Genomic DNA, 15,845 nt, shown 5'->3' on the forward strand with positions numbered 1-15,845 from the left:
GTTGCAGTTTGCTATTGTTTGACTCTTGACGTCTGTCTCCCATGCTTTTGTTACATGATTTATGAAATCCATTAGAGTAATATCATATTTTTTATTCTCCTCCTCCTCGATATAGAGGACTCTTATAAAATTGTGCCTCAATAGTAAAATTTAAAATTTTGTATTATGCCCTGGTTCGATTTATGAAGCACTTCGAGTTAAGGAAGTTTAAGGAAGGAATTTTGTATGAAATTTGATTTCTAAACGCTATTGCCAACACAAAAGTTCGAGTTATTGAGATCTTCGAGTTATAGACGTTCGAGTTATTAAAGTTCCACTGTATATAGTTCTGTTCACAAAACGGTTGTTTGTAACACATAAATTGGTGAAATTTGGTACACGTATTCCTTGGTTTCATAGACCATTGCCAGGTCCCCAAAATGGTTACCAAAGGTATATAAAACAAATTTACTAGACATAAAAATTGGTGATATCAGATAATAACCCCACCCACCTCTCATACAAAGGTTATGTTGAAAACTACTAAAAGTACTTTAACTCACTTACGAAAAACGTAAGAAGCAATAGATTTGGTAGTAAAGAGGGTATAGGGAGGTTTCACTCATGTTGGTTTAAAAACTGGACAATCGGCGCGACACCGCCTAAAATTTTACATTAGGCACTACTATTACAGGCCTACGGATAATGTTTTACCGTAAATTTCGATAATATTCTCAGATATTTTATAGAAATTCAGAGTGAATCTTTTTCTTTTAATATGGTGGTTTTGAGCAAAAAATTTGTTTTTCAAATACTCAGTGGGGTTTGTTAAAAAAGGCAGAAACTAAAGAAAAATCAACTTCTTCATAAGTTGCGAAAAGAAATACGCCTAATTTTACTTCGAAAACGTTTAACTTTCTAAGAAGAGCCATTATCTCATATTTTCGGATGAAAATAAATTCATTTACGAAAGTTTTTTTTTATTTCATTCGAAAAAGTTGAGTTGAGAAATATTGTTGACAATCTAGAATGGTATTTACGGCATCCGGTCTGCAAAAAACATGGGTACAAAGCCAAAATGTCGAAGTTCTTGAGTGGTCGCCATACTTCCCAGACCTAAATATTATAGATAATGTCTGGAGATGGTTGGTTAGAAAGGTTTATGGTATTGATAAGCAATATACCACCAAAACGGAATTATTACACTAGATTTTATTTAAAAACTATATGGTTCTCTCCCCAAAAAAAATTATGAAGTTCTTGTCAACAGAGGTGGCATAACCAATTACTAACTTATGTTAAAATATTATGTTAATTATAAATGAAAAATGTTAAGTTTGATTTTTCATATGACATAAATGGTAAAAATTAAGTCAGCGACTCCTACGCTATCCTGATGACCCAATATTTGTTTGCCAATTTGTATACTGTTCTGCTTTCTAATTCATTAAAATATTATAAAGAATCGTATTGTGTTATTGTGTATCTCTAACCAAAAACACTATGGATAATATTGGTATCAACCAAGCATGTCTGGTGAGGCCCTATCCTGATGACGCGTGGTATATACTGTAAGAAATAAAAAAAGATTTTAAAGAAAACGGCACATGCATCCCACTGAATTTACGGGCATAATATATTATTATAAATACGTCCAGACAGATTTAATGGTATCTATACAGTATTTGTTCCAAAATCGGTAAGGTAAAAAAACTATAAATTTGGTAACACTTCTCAAAATTATTTGGCGATGATTTTCTGCAGCTGGAATAAGAACAAGTCGTATTATAGATTTGATGGAATTAAAACGGTTACAACTGTTGAAGTATAACAAAAAATGTTAGACTAATATTTCAGAAATAAATCTTCAAAATAACGGTCGGCATGCGCAAAGATCTAGTGGAAAGAAATAAGAGTTTTATTGGATGTGTATAGTCCACATTTGAAACCATACATAGAGAAACGCCTGATATGAGTCAATTGCAAATATTCTTGTTTTACTAAAATATAACAATGTTATGTAGTTTTTAGAGCGTGATCAATTTGCATTTACAATTAAAATTTAAGCCCGCAAAAACTTTAAAGCATTCTACAAAATTGCTGATTAGAATACCTTAACTCATATTTATATATAAACTAATTAAGAGAAATCAGCTGTGTGCATGCTCTTTCAGCAGCAGAATCAAGCGAACGCTATGCCAACGCAAAAAAAAAAAACAAAAACAATAAAATAAAGGCATATACATAGTAACACTAGTATTAAACGCCATTTCGTGAGAAGCTTAGCAAATCTGCGCTTAAATGCCGGATTGCTGCGAAAGCACTGTTCCATCCGAGACAAGTTTAATAAATATTGCTCAGAGGAGATTTCAGCGTAGACCAGCCGAAAGCATCTTCTCAAGTTCTCAGTTGTCTTTGCGATGTGAAACGACACTTGTCGTAATCTCAGTTATAAGAAAGCGCAAAGGTGATTTTCGCTATATAACTCGCTGAATATTCGGCCGCCGGGTAACAATAAAAATATTCAAGCGCAAAAGATTTCTACGGATTTGATTATTAATTGTGAATTAATTAATTAATTAATGCAAATTATAAACTCGTTGTGAACATTTGACGTCGAAACAATAATTTCAACTGAGTTACACGTTTTTAATTGCAACAAAAATAGAAACACAAAAATACAAAGAAATTCAGAGTGATATTCGCAGTGAAATAAAAATTGAAATTAATAAAGTCATTTCTATTTTGAGTACATTGACTTTTTTTGTGTGAAATTTGAATTGATTAAAACTGTAGGTTGCACAAAGTATCAAAAAAAAAATAAACAATAATAAAATATAACGAAAATCCATAAAAAAGTGTGCGCTTAAATACAAAAACTATAGTTAAATGCAAGTACATACAATACATATGTATGTATGTATAATTTAATAACGCAAATAAAATAAAAAAGAACAAAATAACAACAAAGCCAGTAGTTATTTTTATATACTAGCAGGGACAAGCACCATTGTACACTATGTTAAAACCGGTGTTAATTAGCGTCTTCTGCTTTTGTGCTTTTTTGTGCGGTTCAGCCTCTGCACGTAAGTCATACATATACATATATATATTCCGTGTCGGTGTCTGAATCATTTAATAATTGTGTATTTACATATGTACATATTTCATACTTAAGGATGTCGCATTAAAATTTTATAAAATCCCAACTGGTTACAAGTTAAACCCTTACATTCGCATATAACTAAATGTATAAACTTTTGTTTATGAATCATAAAGTAATTTTTATAGAAAAAACCATTAAATCATGACATTTTATTGACGAAAATTTGTAGTGATGCACTTATTTAATAACACACACACATTTATGCATATCAATTTAGGGATGTACAAAAGATTTGCGAGTACTTAATAATCTGATATAAGACTTAAAAATACTAAATAGTGATACTATTTTAAAAAATATATTTTTTCAATTAACTCTTATTAATACAGTGGAACTTCCATAACTCGAACTTCTCAAACTCGAAGTTCTCCATAAATCGAACTCTTGAATTGGCAATAGAAGTAAAATTTCATACAAATTACCTTCCATAACTCGGAAGTTTCTCTAACTCGAAGTTATGGTGATTGGAGTTAGAGAAGTTCAACTGTATTTATAAAAATATTTTTTTGAAAATAATTTTTAATAATATTTTTAAAAATATATATTTTTTAATTAAATTTTAGTAATACATATTTTTAAATGTAGATTTTTTTAAATTAATTTTTATTAGTATTTTAAAAAAATTATAAATTTTTAATAACTACTAATCATATTTATTACATTTTGTTTAATTATTCAAATTAATAGTAAACAAAATTATTGTTTAAATATGTAATATGAAATAGTATACATATAATTAAATCTAATATAAACATTAGAAAAATATATTTTTTGCTTTTAATTGAAAAAGATTTTATATAAATCCCAATTTAATCCAAAAATAACACATAGAAACTTGGCAAAAATATTTTCAATAAAATGATTGAATTTAAAAATTTATTTAAAAATTTAATGAATTAAGCATTTAGTTTATAAAGTTCATAAAAACAAATTTTTTTATATATAAGTACAATAAAGTATTAGTTACTGAACTTAAAAGTCTTAGAACGCTTCTTACGGCAGTAGTCTGCTTAAAAAAAACGATTTTTTTGTTTTGTTTTAAATCTCTTCCTAAACTATCCAAGAATATGTCTTTAAAATTCCAGAGGCTAATTCGACATATTTTCGAAGCTAGAGCAGTTTTAGTGGCCGAGCGTCGAGCAGGTGCGAAGGCTCAGGCAGACCTTTAAAGCGCGTTTTCTCGAGTTTTCATTTTCACAAGTGTTAGAAAACGGTGCCGGCGATAGCAAAAAGAATATATGTCCGAGCAAAAAAATCCAAAGTGATCTAGCTTCAGTATTAATTTATCTTATATTTGAACTAAAAAGGTTGGACAAAAGTATTATTTAAACTACTTGTTTTGCAACTTAAAGTCAATTTTTTTCTTAAAACAGTGAATCTCCGAAAAAATTGGAATTTTATAACTTCTTCGGTATTTTTTTAGTTTATAAAGAAAATAAACTTATAAAAATTAAAAAAAAAATTTGGTTCGACTGTTTCAGATGTATCGCACGACCTCCATCACCGCCACCGATTTACAAGTGCAGACTCCAGGCGTTCCAGAAAAATACTTACAACTTTGAAAAAATTTCAATATTTTTTTATTAAAAAATAAATATTGTTTTTTAAGCCTTGCACTATATGTACACTATCGTCTTAAAATTCCGTTTACCGCAATCATTTTCTTCCCTTTCAAAAAAAAATTGCTAAAAAAACGATTTTTTCGGCTTCTAAAGCAGATACGGCCTTAAAATTAATATGAAGTCAATCCAAGACATAGCCTCCCTTTACATTCCCTACCTGCATAAAATATTTAAAAAAAAATCGCGACAATTTAAGCATCACCCTAGTATTTAATTATACATATATAACAGCATTTTGTCACAAAAATGACTTAATGCAAGCAATTAATCAAACTCAAGCACACAAAATCATCTTTACAGTCACAAGTTCTCGTCAAACGCATTTTTTGTTTATTCATAATTTGAACATCATATACATATATATAAATATATAGATTTTTACATTTTAACACATTTACATATACACAATAGTACATAGCACAAAACAGTAATGCATACATTTCGCACATATTATTGCTTCGCATGTCACATTTACTTGCGGGTATTTCCCAAAATTTTCAGTCTTGCTTGTTCACTTTCTGGTTTTTTTGAGATTTAACTGTCAGCGACCGCTTAAATATTTCTAAAAATCTATGTATTTGCTTAAATCATCGACACCTAATTACAATATTATATTTACAAGCGTAAATCCATATAACAATTAAAAAAAAAACTTTCGAGCAAAAAATTTTGTTTTAGAAAATTTAGCTTCCACAAACTAGCGTCATACTTGTAGTTACAAATTATAAATTATATTTCTTTAAAAACTCGCGTGTTTAAATCTCACCTATTAAAGCTTTATTTCTCGCGTATAAACAAGCATATAGATATACATATATACATACATACATTCGATGAAGTTATTTTCAACACCAAGTTATGATATAATCACCGCTATTCGATGTTAATGTTACGAGTTTCAATTGATTAGTTAAACTTTAGTGGTGTTAGTGTGAGCTTCCGAAGTTTTGTTTGATAACAATCTTTAATTGTGTTATTAGTTAATTTGTTGAATTTATTAAAATACTCATAGCACACTTTGCTGTTGTTGTTTTTGTAATAAAAATACATATAATTTTTATAAATAAGCGGGGATTTCTTTTTCTTGACAAAGTGTTTACATTGAGTAGAACAGATGACAGCATTTGTTTACGCTCTTTAACCTCAAAGTTATACCGAATAGATTGTGATTTCAAGAATATGTTAGCGTATGAAATCTCTTAGTTCCAGAAATTGGGTTGTAATTAGCGACTAGGTGCAGTTTTATGCTGAAAATTACTGTCAACTGATATTTATGCCTTTCATAATCTATAGTTTAAGTAACGGGTTCTTATTAAACTTGTTAGTACCCAGCATATCATTTGAACCTTATATTAATTACCAGAGAGCTCTGCTCTTTATGTTGAAATGTTGAAATTCTCAAAGTCGCATTGACAAAACCATACAAAAGTGGATAAGCATCCATTTCTTACTATCATACTGAGCTTAGAGTTCTGAAATAGTGTACGTATAAGTTTTCATGAAAACCTTTCAAGGCACTATACTTTCGGATACATACGATTTCATTGGTAGAAGTTACTTATAAACCCTAGACTGGCTTAAAGATTGCGTTGGTTCCCGCAAAGTACTCGTTGTTTGATAAATTGCATAAACTGTGTAGTATTTTCTGAAATGTTCTCTTGAGTTATGCGAAATTACCGGATTTGAACTGAAAAGTCGTTAAATTGACTTTGTTCTCGTCGTTCAATCGATACAATACCGCACAGTAATATTGTTTATTGATTATTTTACCGTGTTCGAGGCAGTCGTTGAAAATCGATTCAAAGTGATCCCAAAAATTTTTGGCTAAAACTGTTATGTTTTCGAGCTCTTCGAGACTTGAACCGTGCAACAAACATTCATTGGACCGCTGAATGGAATCAAGTGTGTAATGTTGTATGTACGTTTCATACATTATGACAAATCGTCGCAAAAACTTGGTGTTTTCCAAACAGGAAACAATTAAAAAAAAAACCTAGGAGATCCATTTCCATTATAAACCATAATAACAAAACCAATGTCTTCCTGAAGGCATTAACCTGAGAACGGTTGAATGCAATGACATGAAACTTTGACAGTATTCAAGTTAAGCTTGGTACTCTAAGATAAGTATAGGGATTTTTTGTTTGTGACGAAATCTCACGGTAAGGTCAAAGATTTTTTGATCTCTGAATAAGATTGCGTGTATTAGGGTACGTCTATTGGATTTTCGTAAAAAAAAAAAATTATCAAAATTTCTATAACACAGTATTGTAGTTCACCTATGTCTTCAATACATTCTACGATATTATTAAAAATAATAGCATATATACCATATCAAGTATTAACTTTTACCTAGAAATATTCTTTTGTTGAAGATTTCGGTATTTTTCATTTCAACAATTTGCATGCAAGAAACCAAATCTTCTTGTTCTGCCAAAATAAAATAATGACAGCGACTAATTATTGTCATTTGTTATTTGCAAACGAGCCATGTTCAATAGTAAACCAGTTTCTTAACTGAAAGTGGGAAATATTTGTGGATTTCAAAGAATTCTCTGTACATACATGCATACTAAACACATGAAAAGTAAACAAACGCAATAACACACATACAAACATACAAACATACACACAAATTCATTAACTCGGTGTTGGCTAATCTTTCCAGTTCATATGTATGAAAAAAACACAACACGCTTCTTCTCATCCAACTAAATTAATCAAGTATGTATAGAAGCTAAGTAAATTTATTTTGATATTAATTTTATTGGTTTTAATTTATTGACAGAATTCTATTTTCCCAATGAGTATGCCGATGTGCCCAACTTTGGACGCTGCATCACGCCAAATCGTGAGCGTGCGCTATGCCTCATACTCGACGACTGTAAATATCTGTTCAATTTGCTGCTGAAAGCACCGCTTCTCGATTCAGATCGTCTGTATTTGAGTCGGAGTCAGTGCGGTTATCAGAATGGCAAAGTGTTGGTAAGGATGAGATTTTGATTTTGTGAGCGCTTTTTATACCCAAGGCTATTACGTATTCATATGTATAATGCTCTTAAGCTTTTTTTCCAAAAAATACAGCAAATAATCATATTTCCTAGAAATAAAAGTATAAATAAATTATATTCTATCATATACTTTTAGCTGTATCGAGTCTTAGTAAAGCTTTTTTACTTAATATTCCAATAAAAGCTCTATAAGCATTGAAAGAGTACTAGATTCTAATTTGCGTGCTTGAAGAACTCAATATGTGATCTACATATTTCGTAAAAAAATGATTCACCAGTTTATCTTCACCGTTAAAATCGTGCAATAAATTGGGTATAAAACTTCTTCTCACACATTATTTATACTATACATATCTATATTATAAACTTAACTTCCCGAACTTCACAGATTTGTTGTCCCGATCGTTATCGAGAGGTTATTAACATACCCTCGATACAACCCACCACCACACCGCCACCGGTTGCGCCGAGTAATCTCTTGCCACAGCCTGGTCAATGCGGCAATGTGCTGTCCAATCGTATTTATGGCGGCAATGTTACGAAAATCGATGAATTTCCATGGATGGCGCTGATAGAATACACAAAGCGTAGGTTTAACGTGAATATATACTAAAAACAATACTTAAAAATTCCTCGATATTCCTCACAGCTACCGGCAACAAAGGACACCATTGTGGCGGTTCGCTTATCAATTCACGTTACGTCATCACAGCATCGCATTGCGTAAATGGCCCAGCAATACCCGTCGACTGGAGATTGAGTGGCGTACGATTGGGAGAATGGGATACGACTACCAACCCGGATTGTGAAGTTGATGTGCGTGGTGAAAAGGATTGTGCGCCACCTTATATGGATGTGGTCGTGGAAAAGACAATTCCACACCCGGAGTATGTACCAAACTCGAAAAGTCAAGTTAACGATCTAGCACTGTTGCGTCTCAATCGAAATGTGCAGTATACAGATTTTATTCGACCCATTTGCTTGCCGATAAGCGCCAATCTAAGGACGACTACATTCGATGGTATTGTTATGGATGTTGCGGGTTGGGGTAAGACGGAAAGCGAATCGGTTAGTACGTTGAAATTGAAAGCCGAAGTTGCCGGTGTACCGTTGAACAAGTGTTATGACCGTTATGCTACGGAAAATATATTATTGGAGTCTTCACAAATGTGCGCTGGCGGCAAAGCGGGTGTGGATTCATGTCGTGGCGACTCTGGTGGTCCATTGATCAGTTTGGATAATACCAAGAAAGCATTGTCATACTACTTCTTAGCGGGCGTCGTTTCATTTGGACCAACACCGTGTGGCTTGGACGGTTGGCCGGGTGTTTACACAAGAGTTGGCAACTTTATAGATTGGATTCAAGGAACAATTCAACCTTAGACTGCATAATTTTGAATATTATTGATAAGGTTTTATAATATTGATGATATATTTTAATTAAATGCATATATACTCATATGTATACACATGTATACCTACTCAAATAAATAAAATTTGTATGTATTTATCGAGATACATTTGTTTAATACATTTTAAGAGTCTAAGATTGTGTATAGGTAGTTTAAGTCTAATCTCAAATCTTAAGCGGCCAGAGAGTTGTAAGAAATCCGACCTTATATGTTCGCCTGGTTGCATTAGAACGCAGTAGGGAAGCTACAGACTTCCGTTCGGACACCTACACTATGAGGCTCGTATGTTAACAGTTTCTGTTGGGATCTTTCTACAAAAACCATCCCTGCAATTACTTGCTAAAAGCCGAGTAGTCTCCCAGAGCCCTCAAGAGTACCTTCCTGAAATACGTCGACAATTTACAGAATTATACCCACTGAACTTCGAACGCGACAGACACAAGAAGCACAGAAGAACTATTAACATAACACCTTCATTGACTCCCTCCCCGCGTACTTGGAGTCAAATCATCAACAATTGCAGATACCGAGCTCGAGATGCCTCTCTAAACTTGAGTAACTCTCGCGCAACTTCGCTGTAGATAGTTAAACTAAAACCTATCTTAAACTGCTATCTATCCAGACTGGACACCGACATACCTAATATTTGCCCGGCATGCAAAGAGTCTTCGTATGACACTAACCACCTCTTTATATGCCAAATTAACCCCTCGCCAACCCTTTCACTTTGGTCCGTCCCCATCGAAACAACTCGTTTCCTGGGCCTCCCGGGGCTTACCTCTACTCAGAACTCTATTTTCTATTTATTTGATTGTACTTTGGTTACCGTTACTCTGACTATGTTTTCTACTCACTATCTTTCTACTGTATCACTCTATAAACACAATTTTAAAAATTTTGGCGCATTTTTGAATTCTAGAGTACCACCATCCTAATGGAACGATGGGGAAACTCACTTTCGGCCACTGCATCACGCCAAACGGTCGGCCCGGTTCCTGTGTAATATTGCAGCATTGCAAAAAACTATACACTTTGCTGATAAATCAACCGTTGCATGATGTGAATAGACTTTACTTGAGTCAGAGCCAATGTGGATATCTTAATGGCAAAGTGCTGGTGAGTCAAAACCGGTGAGTGAAAACCGCGAAAATTTAAATAATATTTAAGAATTTTCGCAGATTTGCTGTCCAGATCAAAACACTACACCGCTTATACTGACACAAGTCGCTGTGAAGCCCATCAAATCGGGTCCAGGCTTCAAGAAAGCCGTACTTTTAGATAAGATGCCGATGGAATCCACAAAATCGAGAAAGCTACCACGTCCCAGCAAATGCGGACAAATGACGTCAAGTCGAATTTATGGTGGCAACACCACAAAGATCGATGAATATCCTTGGATGGCCTTAATAGAATACACAAAACGTAAGAGCTGCCGCTGTTGTTTTTTTTTTAATTTCCAATGAAAGTAATAATATTTAGTACAAGCAACTCATTTGAATTACTAATATGCCTTGCAGCATTTGGTCGTATTGGCCATCACTGTGGTGGCTCGCTCATCAGTTCGCGTTACATTGTCACCGCATCACATTGTGTCAACGGCAAGGCTTTACCCAATGACTGGCTGATCTCCGCAGTACGTTTGGGTGAATGGGACACGACAACAAATCCGGATTGCGAAGTGGATGTACGCGGTGAGAAGGACTGTGCGCCAATGCACATTGACGTGCCCGTGGAAAACGCCATACCCCATCCACGATATGATCCGAATTCGATGAATCAAGTGAACGACATCGCACTCTTGCGTTTAAAGAACGCTGTCACATTCACCGATTTCATACGACCCATATGCTTGCCGTTGAATAATAACTTACGTACCGCCACCTTTGATGACATCATCATGGACGTGGCCGGTTGGGGTAAAACCGAATCGAAATCTAGCAGTAATGTTAAATTGAAAGCCGAACTAGTTGGCGTGCCATTGGAGAATTGTCGTCATGTTTATCGTCCGCAAAGTATTTTACTCGAGGCCACACAAATGTGTGCTGGTGGCAAGAAAGGTGTCGATTCGTGTCGCGGTGATTCCGGTGGTCCACTCATCGGACTGGGCACGACGGGCCGTGGACGTACATATTATTTTTTGATTGGCATCGTTTCGTTTGGACCAGCATCATGCGGTTTAGAAGGTTGGCCAGGTGTTTATACACGAGTTGGACACTTTGTTGACTGGATACAAGCAACTATTGAGTCTTAAGTTTGCACCAAAGAAGTGCAGACACCATTTACATTTACATTAATTAATAAGTATGAAGTGTGTCACTGAAGTGTAATCCGCTTATACACACATATATATGTACATATAGCATTATATAGAGCAGTAAGCAGATGCGCATTATGGCTCCTGGCCTGGCTAGCTTATAGTTGGCGAGTTCTTTTCAGTTTAGGAAAACTACCTGGGCTTTATTACATTTCTTTTAACAATTAGACTAATGGTTTGTACGTATTTTAGAGTTTAGCCTGAAAAGGTGAGAAAGTAATGTCAAATTGTACAGCTGTAGGTATACATAGAAGTACGTTATTCACTATGCAAATGACAATAAGGTTGTGCGAAATCAGTAATTAGTTGACTTCTAGGAATATGAGGTATGCATTTAGAAACTTATGAGTTCTTATTTAGATTAAGCTGCAAATAAATGTATTTTGTGTTGCCAGTTTACTCACACCACTAAAATTGCTTAGTAAATATGAAATCCCAAATATCTCTAGGGCATTCATTGACTTCTTAATTTTTTTTAAATTTAAACATAATCTCCACTTTGTAATCAAACTAATCAAAAATTGTACTTCTCCTAATAAATATATTCATGTATTTAATTACATTACACTCAAATACTTTTTTAAATAAAGCGGGTTATTAACGTTAGGCAATACCTTTGTTCCGAACCGGATATGTAGATTTCATTATTGCTAACAACTCTGCTTTAGCAAGTGTAGACTTGCTTTGCTTACATAAGAAATGTCAAACGGCACAGCTGTTTCACCGGTGGTCAAATTATTTGTCGCTGCATTTTTTTGATAAATTTTGAATTACTACAAAAAAATAATAAAAGTTTTTGATTAAATATGTTGAAAACATGGTGTAACAGTTCTATTAATCTGCTCAAAAGTGTAGCGACCGTGCAGCAGCAAGTGCGGGTGAGTGTTTTGTTACTTTTTCCATTAAATTTCATACACATAACCAATGCATTGACATGCGTTACATTCTATATACTTTCTTCAGACAACTTTTGTGTTGAAGCGCAAATATGATCCATTGTTGCATAAAACGAACGCCAAACCCAAAAAGTTACGTGCTAAACACTTTATTTATGAGCTGGTTGAGGATACAAATGTGAAACGTCGGCCAAATTTAGAAGTTGTGCTGAAAACCTATGTGGAAGGTGTGGGCGATAAGGGCGATGTGGTATCGGTGAGACCAAATTTCGCATACAATAAATTGTTGCTGCCTGGTTTGGCAGTATACAAAACCGATGAAAATGTGGCGTTGTATGCCAAAACGGAGGACGAGAAGAAAACTGTCAGCCATAGCTCAGCATTTGCGCAACGCGTATGTATATTTCTTTATTTTTTGTAATTGCTTTTAATGTATTCCTCAATTTCATAGACGGTAAATGTTATCGAACGTTTTACACTGGCAGTAGTTATGAATAAAGATCAGCCATGGGTTGTGGAACCATGGCACATAAAGGCGTCACTGCGGAAGGCCGGCATCCATTGTCCGGAAGATTGCATTACTATGCCAGAAGCGCGCATTGAAGGACCCGATATGAATAAAGAGGGCAAAGAGTTTTATTGCACCATTACTGTAAATAATCTGGAAAAGGCGCGACTACGTTGTCGTATCCATCACTGGAGTACAGATCCGAGCGAACGATTACCGTATGTTCCGGAATATTGGAAAATGACTTCGGAACCGCTTTTCGGTAGTGAAAACTCTAAAGAAGCGCTCGCCGAAAAAGTAGAAGAAAAGTAGTATATGCAATATAAACAATAAAAATTCATTAAACTACCTATTAATTAAAGTATTTATTTAGTTTTATGTTAATATAATAATATATATTAAAAGAAGTAGTTTCGGGTAATGCTATTGCGAGGAATCGAATATAAATACGTAAAATTCGATTTCATGAATACTAACGATTGTTCTACGTGGTTAGTTTTATTAGTTAAAAAATCAATTCTCAAAATCTCAGATTGTAGATATTTGTGACCTTTTAAAAATTTTGATTAATTCAAACAATTTAGTTTTTATTTTTTACAAAACAGTACTTCGAATGTATTTATCCTTTTAATTATTCATAAGGGGAGTTTCTGCTCATATATGAGAAAATGTCGAGTTACCTTTCTGCACATTTTCATATTTATGCAAAGGAATAATAATGAAAATAATATATGAAACAATTGGTATTTTAACTTATTTGAAACTCAAGACAAAATATTAAAAAAATTTTAAATGCGAATTGTCGCAACTATATATGTAAATGCTAAGTTAAACAAAACAATTTAAGGACTTTATATTTCTAATGTACACCCTTCAATTCCACTTCAAACACTAGTGTGCTGTTTGGTGGAATTGTTGGTGGTGAACCACGTGCGCCGTATGCCATGTGTGGTGGACAAGTGATGCGACGTTTGCCGCCCACCTTCATTCCAACGACGCCAACATCCCAACCCTTAATGACTTCACCACGACCAAGACCGAATTTGAAACCAGCGCCGGTCTTCAGACTATCGAATACCTTATTGTTAGATTTAAGTCTTCCTTCATAAAACACTTGTGCACGTTTGCCAGACTTAGCTTCTGGGCCATTGCCTACACGAATATCTTCGATTTTTACTCCACCAGTTATGACACGTTCACCACCAGCTTTCTGTTGGGGTTGCTTCTGCTGTTCAGCTTTGTTTGCTTTTTTGTCCTTCTTGCCTTTTTTATCAGCAGCAGCTTGGCTTTCTTTTGCAACACCATTTTGTTGTTTTTGTGGCTTATCCAATTTTGGTTGTTTAGCTTTTGGTTGTTGGACTTCTTCATCTTCACTTTCATCTTCTTCCTCCTCGACCTCTTCATCGTCGTCGTCGTCATCGTCATCTTCATCTGTACAAAATTAAATTGCAAATTGTAGTCTTCGCTATATTTATAAAACAATTTTAAAATTTACCATCATCGTCATCACCTTCTTCGTCTTCTTCATCATCATCCTCCTCGACTTCATCTGTTTAAAGCAAAGTATATTATTAGGCTTATGCATGCAGCATTATTTGATAACTTACCTAAACCTTCATCATTGAAATCGCTATCGTCCTCTTCATCATCATCATCATCTTCCTCTTCAACTGCCTGCTTCTTTGCATTGCCCTTTTTGGAGTTGGCTTTTTTGTTTAGAGCTTGACGAAGATCTTCGACTGCTTCTTCCTCTTCATCTTCTAAATCCGACTCGTCTTCATCATCCATGAAGTTGAATTTATCAATGAGGTAGCCAGTAAGACTAACATTTCCGCTACCTACATAGATATAATACTTATTTGAGAAAGTTCATTTCAAATTTGCTGTTTTAAATACTTACCAATACTTTGGAAGCAAATTTCATCTCCTTCTCCGAAATTCAGATCAAGCATAACTTGTTCGCAGTTGCCTTTGCGCAATGTGCAAATCAAAAATTTCTGATTATCATGATTGATGAAAATTTGGTTGGCGCCTTCATCTGACACAGAATCGGTATCCAACGATGCCAAGGAGATGTGGAAGGGCTTGCTCGTTTTTTGCGTATATTTACGGTTAGGTTTTAAATTTAATCCTATAAAATCAGTAATACATGCAATTAACTTTTTATTATAAAGATGGCGTGGGTTTTTTTTTGACCCGCGCGCACAAAAAAAAACACGTGGTGAAATTGTTTCTCCACAAAATCAAAATATTCATCAGTTAGTCTTGTACACTTACCCCAAAACATTTTGTTATTATTTAGTAAAATTTAATGCACTTTAAAAATAACTGTATTGTTAATTGCCTTGGAAGAAGGTGAATATTTCTTAAACAATGCTTTGATGCCGGTAACGAAACTACAATAAAATTCCTTTGCAACTGAATGCCAAGAAGTGAACGCGATGGTATGCAGAGAACGTGAATAATAGAGAAGGTTCATGGTGTGCCGATTGTCAAAGTGGTCCTCTTTTCGCAGGGGTACTCGCCAAGATGAGCGTGTTTCACCACAGAAAATTATTAGCGTGTTTCACCACTGGTTTAACATCAGCGCACTCGAAAATAGCAGAATTGAGCGGTTTCGGTGTTAAATGAGAAAGAGCAGGCCAATGTATGAATAAGAGAGAGCAAAGCTGTTATATATATACATGCAGGTGCTTTTTGATTGGAAAAGTTCTTGTATATTATATGCTTTTTCTAAATATTTTCTAATAAATATGAAACTGGGGAAATCGCGCCAAAATGACAGTAGAAAAGAGATTTATCAACGGAATTTTAGTTCCAAAGCAATTCAGTTCCAAAGGAATTTTGCTAAGAATACAAGTGCTAATCGTTTCGCTATTTTAATATATTTAAATTTTTATAAAAAAAATGTCAAAAAACGTAAGAAAGTGTCGCGTT

General features: G+C 34.2%; 3 protein-coding genes across 4 annotated transcripts; 2 read left to right on the top strand and 1 right to left on the bottom strand.

The window, feature by feature from the left end:
• Nucleotides 1–2,263: 2,263 nt before the first annotated feature.
• On the top strand, nucleotides 2,264–12,071 carry LOC105211892 (serine protease easter). 2 transcript variants are annotated; one of them, XM_029040001.2, is made up of 4 exons: nucleotides 2,264–3,065; nucleotides 10,110–10,306; nucleotides 10,369–10,612; nucleotides 10,708–12,071. In XM_029040001.2, exons 1-4 carry the CDS (start codon nucleotides 2,999–3,001, stop codon nucleotides 11,439–11,441), a joined length of 1,242 nt encoding a protein of 413 aa, XP_028895834.2. In that variant the 5' UTR covers nucleotides 2,264–2,998; the 3' UTR covers nucleotides 11,442–12,071. The 2 variants fall into 2 exon arrangements, with proteins under 2 accessions (XP_028895834.2, XP_011181870.3); XM_011183568.3 differs by lacking the exons at nucleotides 10,110–10,306; nucleotides 10,369–10,612; nucleotides 10,708–12,071 and adding exons at nucleotides 7,556–7,752; nucleotides 8,167–8,365; nucleotides 8,428–9,294 and having other exon boundaries at nucleotides 2,364–3,065.
• Nucleotides 12,072–12,195: 124 nt separating this feature from the next.
• On the top strand, nucleotides 12,196–13,269 carry LOC105211893 (39S ribosomal protein L9, mitochondrial). The gene is made up of 3 exons (XM_011183569.3): nucleotides 12,196–12,382; nucleotides 12,468–12,794; nucleotides 12,852–13,269. Exons 1-3 carry the CDS (start codon nucleotides 12,311–12,313, stop codon nucleotides 13,218–13,220), a joined length of 768 nt encoding a protein of 255 aa, XP_011181871.3. The 5' UTR covers nucleotides 12,196–12,310; the 3' UTR covers nucleotides 13,221–13,269.
• Nucleotides 13,270–13,487: 218 nt separating this feature from the next.
• LOC105211894 (39 kDa FK506-binding nuclear protein) lies at nucleotides 13,488–15,369 on the bottom strand. The gene is made up of 5 exons (XM_011183571.2): nucleotides 15,186–15,369; nucleotides 14,809–15,039; nucleotides 14,516–14,746; nucleotides 14,404–14,457; nucleotides 13,488–14,339 (listed from the first exon to the last, which is right to left on the bottom strand). The coding sequence occupies exons 1-5, from the start codon at nucleotides 15,193–15,195 to the stop codon at nucleotides 13,768–13,770; spliced, it is 1,098 nt and encodes a 365-aa protein (XP_011181873.2). The 5' UTR covers nucleotides 15,196–15,369; the 3' UTR covers nucleotides 13,488–13,767.
• Between the last annotated feature and the right edge of the window lie 476 nt (nucleotides 15,370–15,845).

This window comes from Zeugodacus cucurbitae, chromosome 2 (genome assembly GCF_028554725.1).
Source record: "Zeugodacus cucurbitae isolate PBARC_wt_2022May chromosome 2, idZeuCucr1.2, whole genome shotgun sequence".
Taxonomy (NCBI): domain Eukaryota; kingdom Metazoa; phylum Arthropoda; class Insecta; order Diptera; family Tephritidae; genus Zeugodacus; species Zeugodacus cucurbitae.

Coding starts and splice junctions, on each gene's coding strand:
- LOC105211894 (XM_011183571.2), bottom strand. Junction 14,747..14,808: donor AATTTGCTTCCAAAGTATTG/GTAAGTATTTAA, acceptor ATATCTATGTAG/GTAGCGGAAATGTTAGTCTT. Junction 14,458..14,515: donor TTTCAATGATGAAGGTTTAG/GTAAGTTATCAA, acceptor TGCTTTAAACAG/ATGAAGTCGAGGAGGATGAT.
- LOC105211892 (XM_029040001.2), top strand. CDS start 2,999: ATGTTAAAACCGGTGTTAATTAGCGTCTTCTGCTTTTGTGCTTTTTTG. Junction 10,307..10,368: donor ATCTTAATGGCAAAGTGCTG/GTGAGTCAAAAC, acceptor GAATTTTCGCAG/ATTTGCTGTCCAGATCAAAA. Junction 10,613..10,707: donor CTTAATAGAATACACAAAAC/GTAAGAGCTGCC, acceptor TATGCCTTGCAG/CATTTGGTCGTATTGGCCAT.
- LOC105211893 (XM_011183569.3), top strand. CDS start 12,311: ATGTTGAAAACATGGTGTAACAGTTCTATTAATCTGCTCAAAAGTGTA. Junction 12,383..12,467: donor CCGTGCAGCAGCAAGTGCGG/GTGAGTGTTTTG, acceptor TACTTTCTTCAG/ACAACTTTTGTGTTGAAGCG. Junction 12,795..12,851: donor GCTCAGCATTTGCGCAACGC/GTATGTATATTT, acceptor TCAATTTCATAG/ACGGTAAATGTTATCGAACG.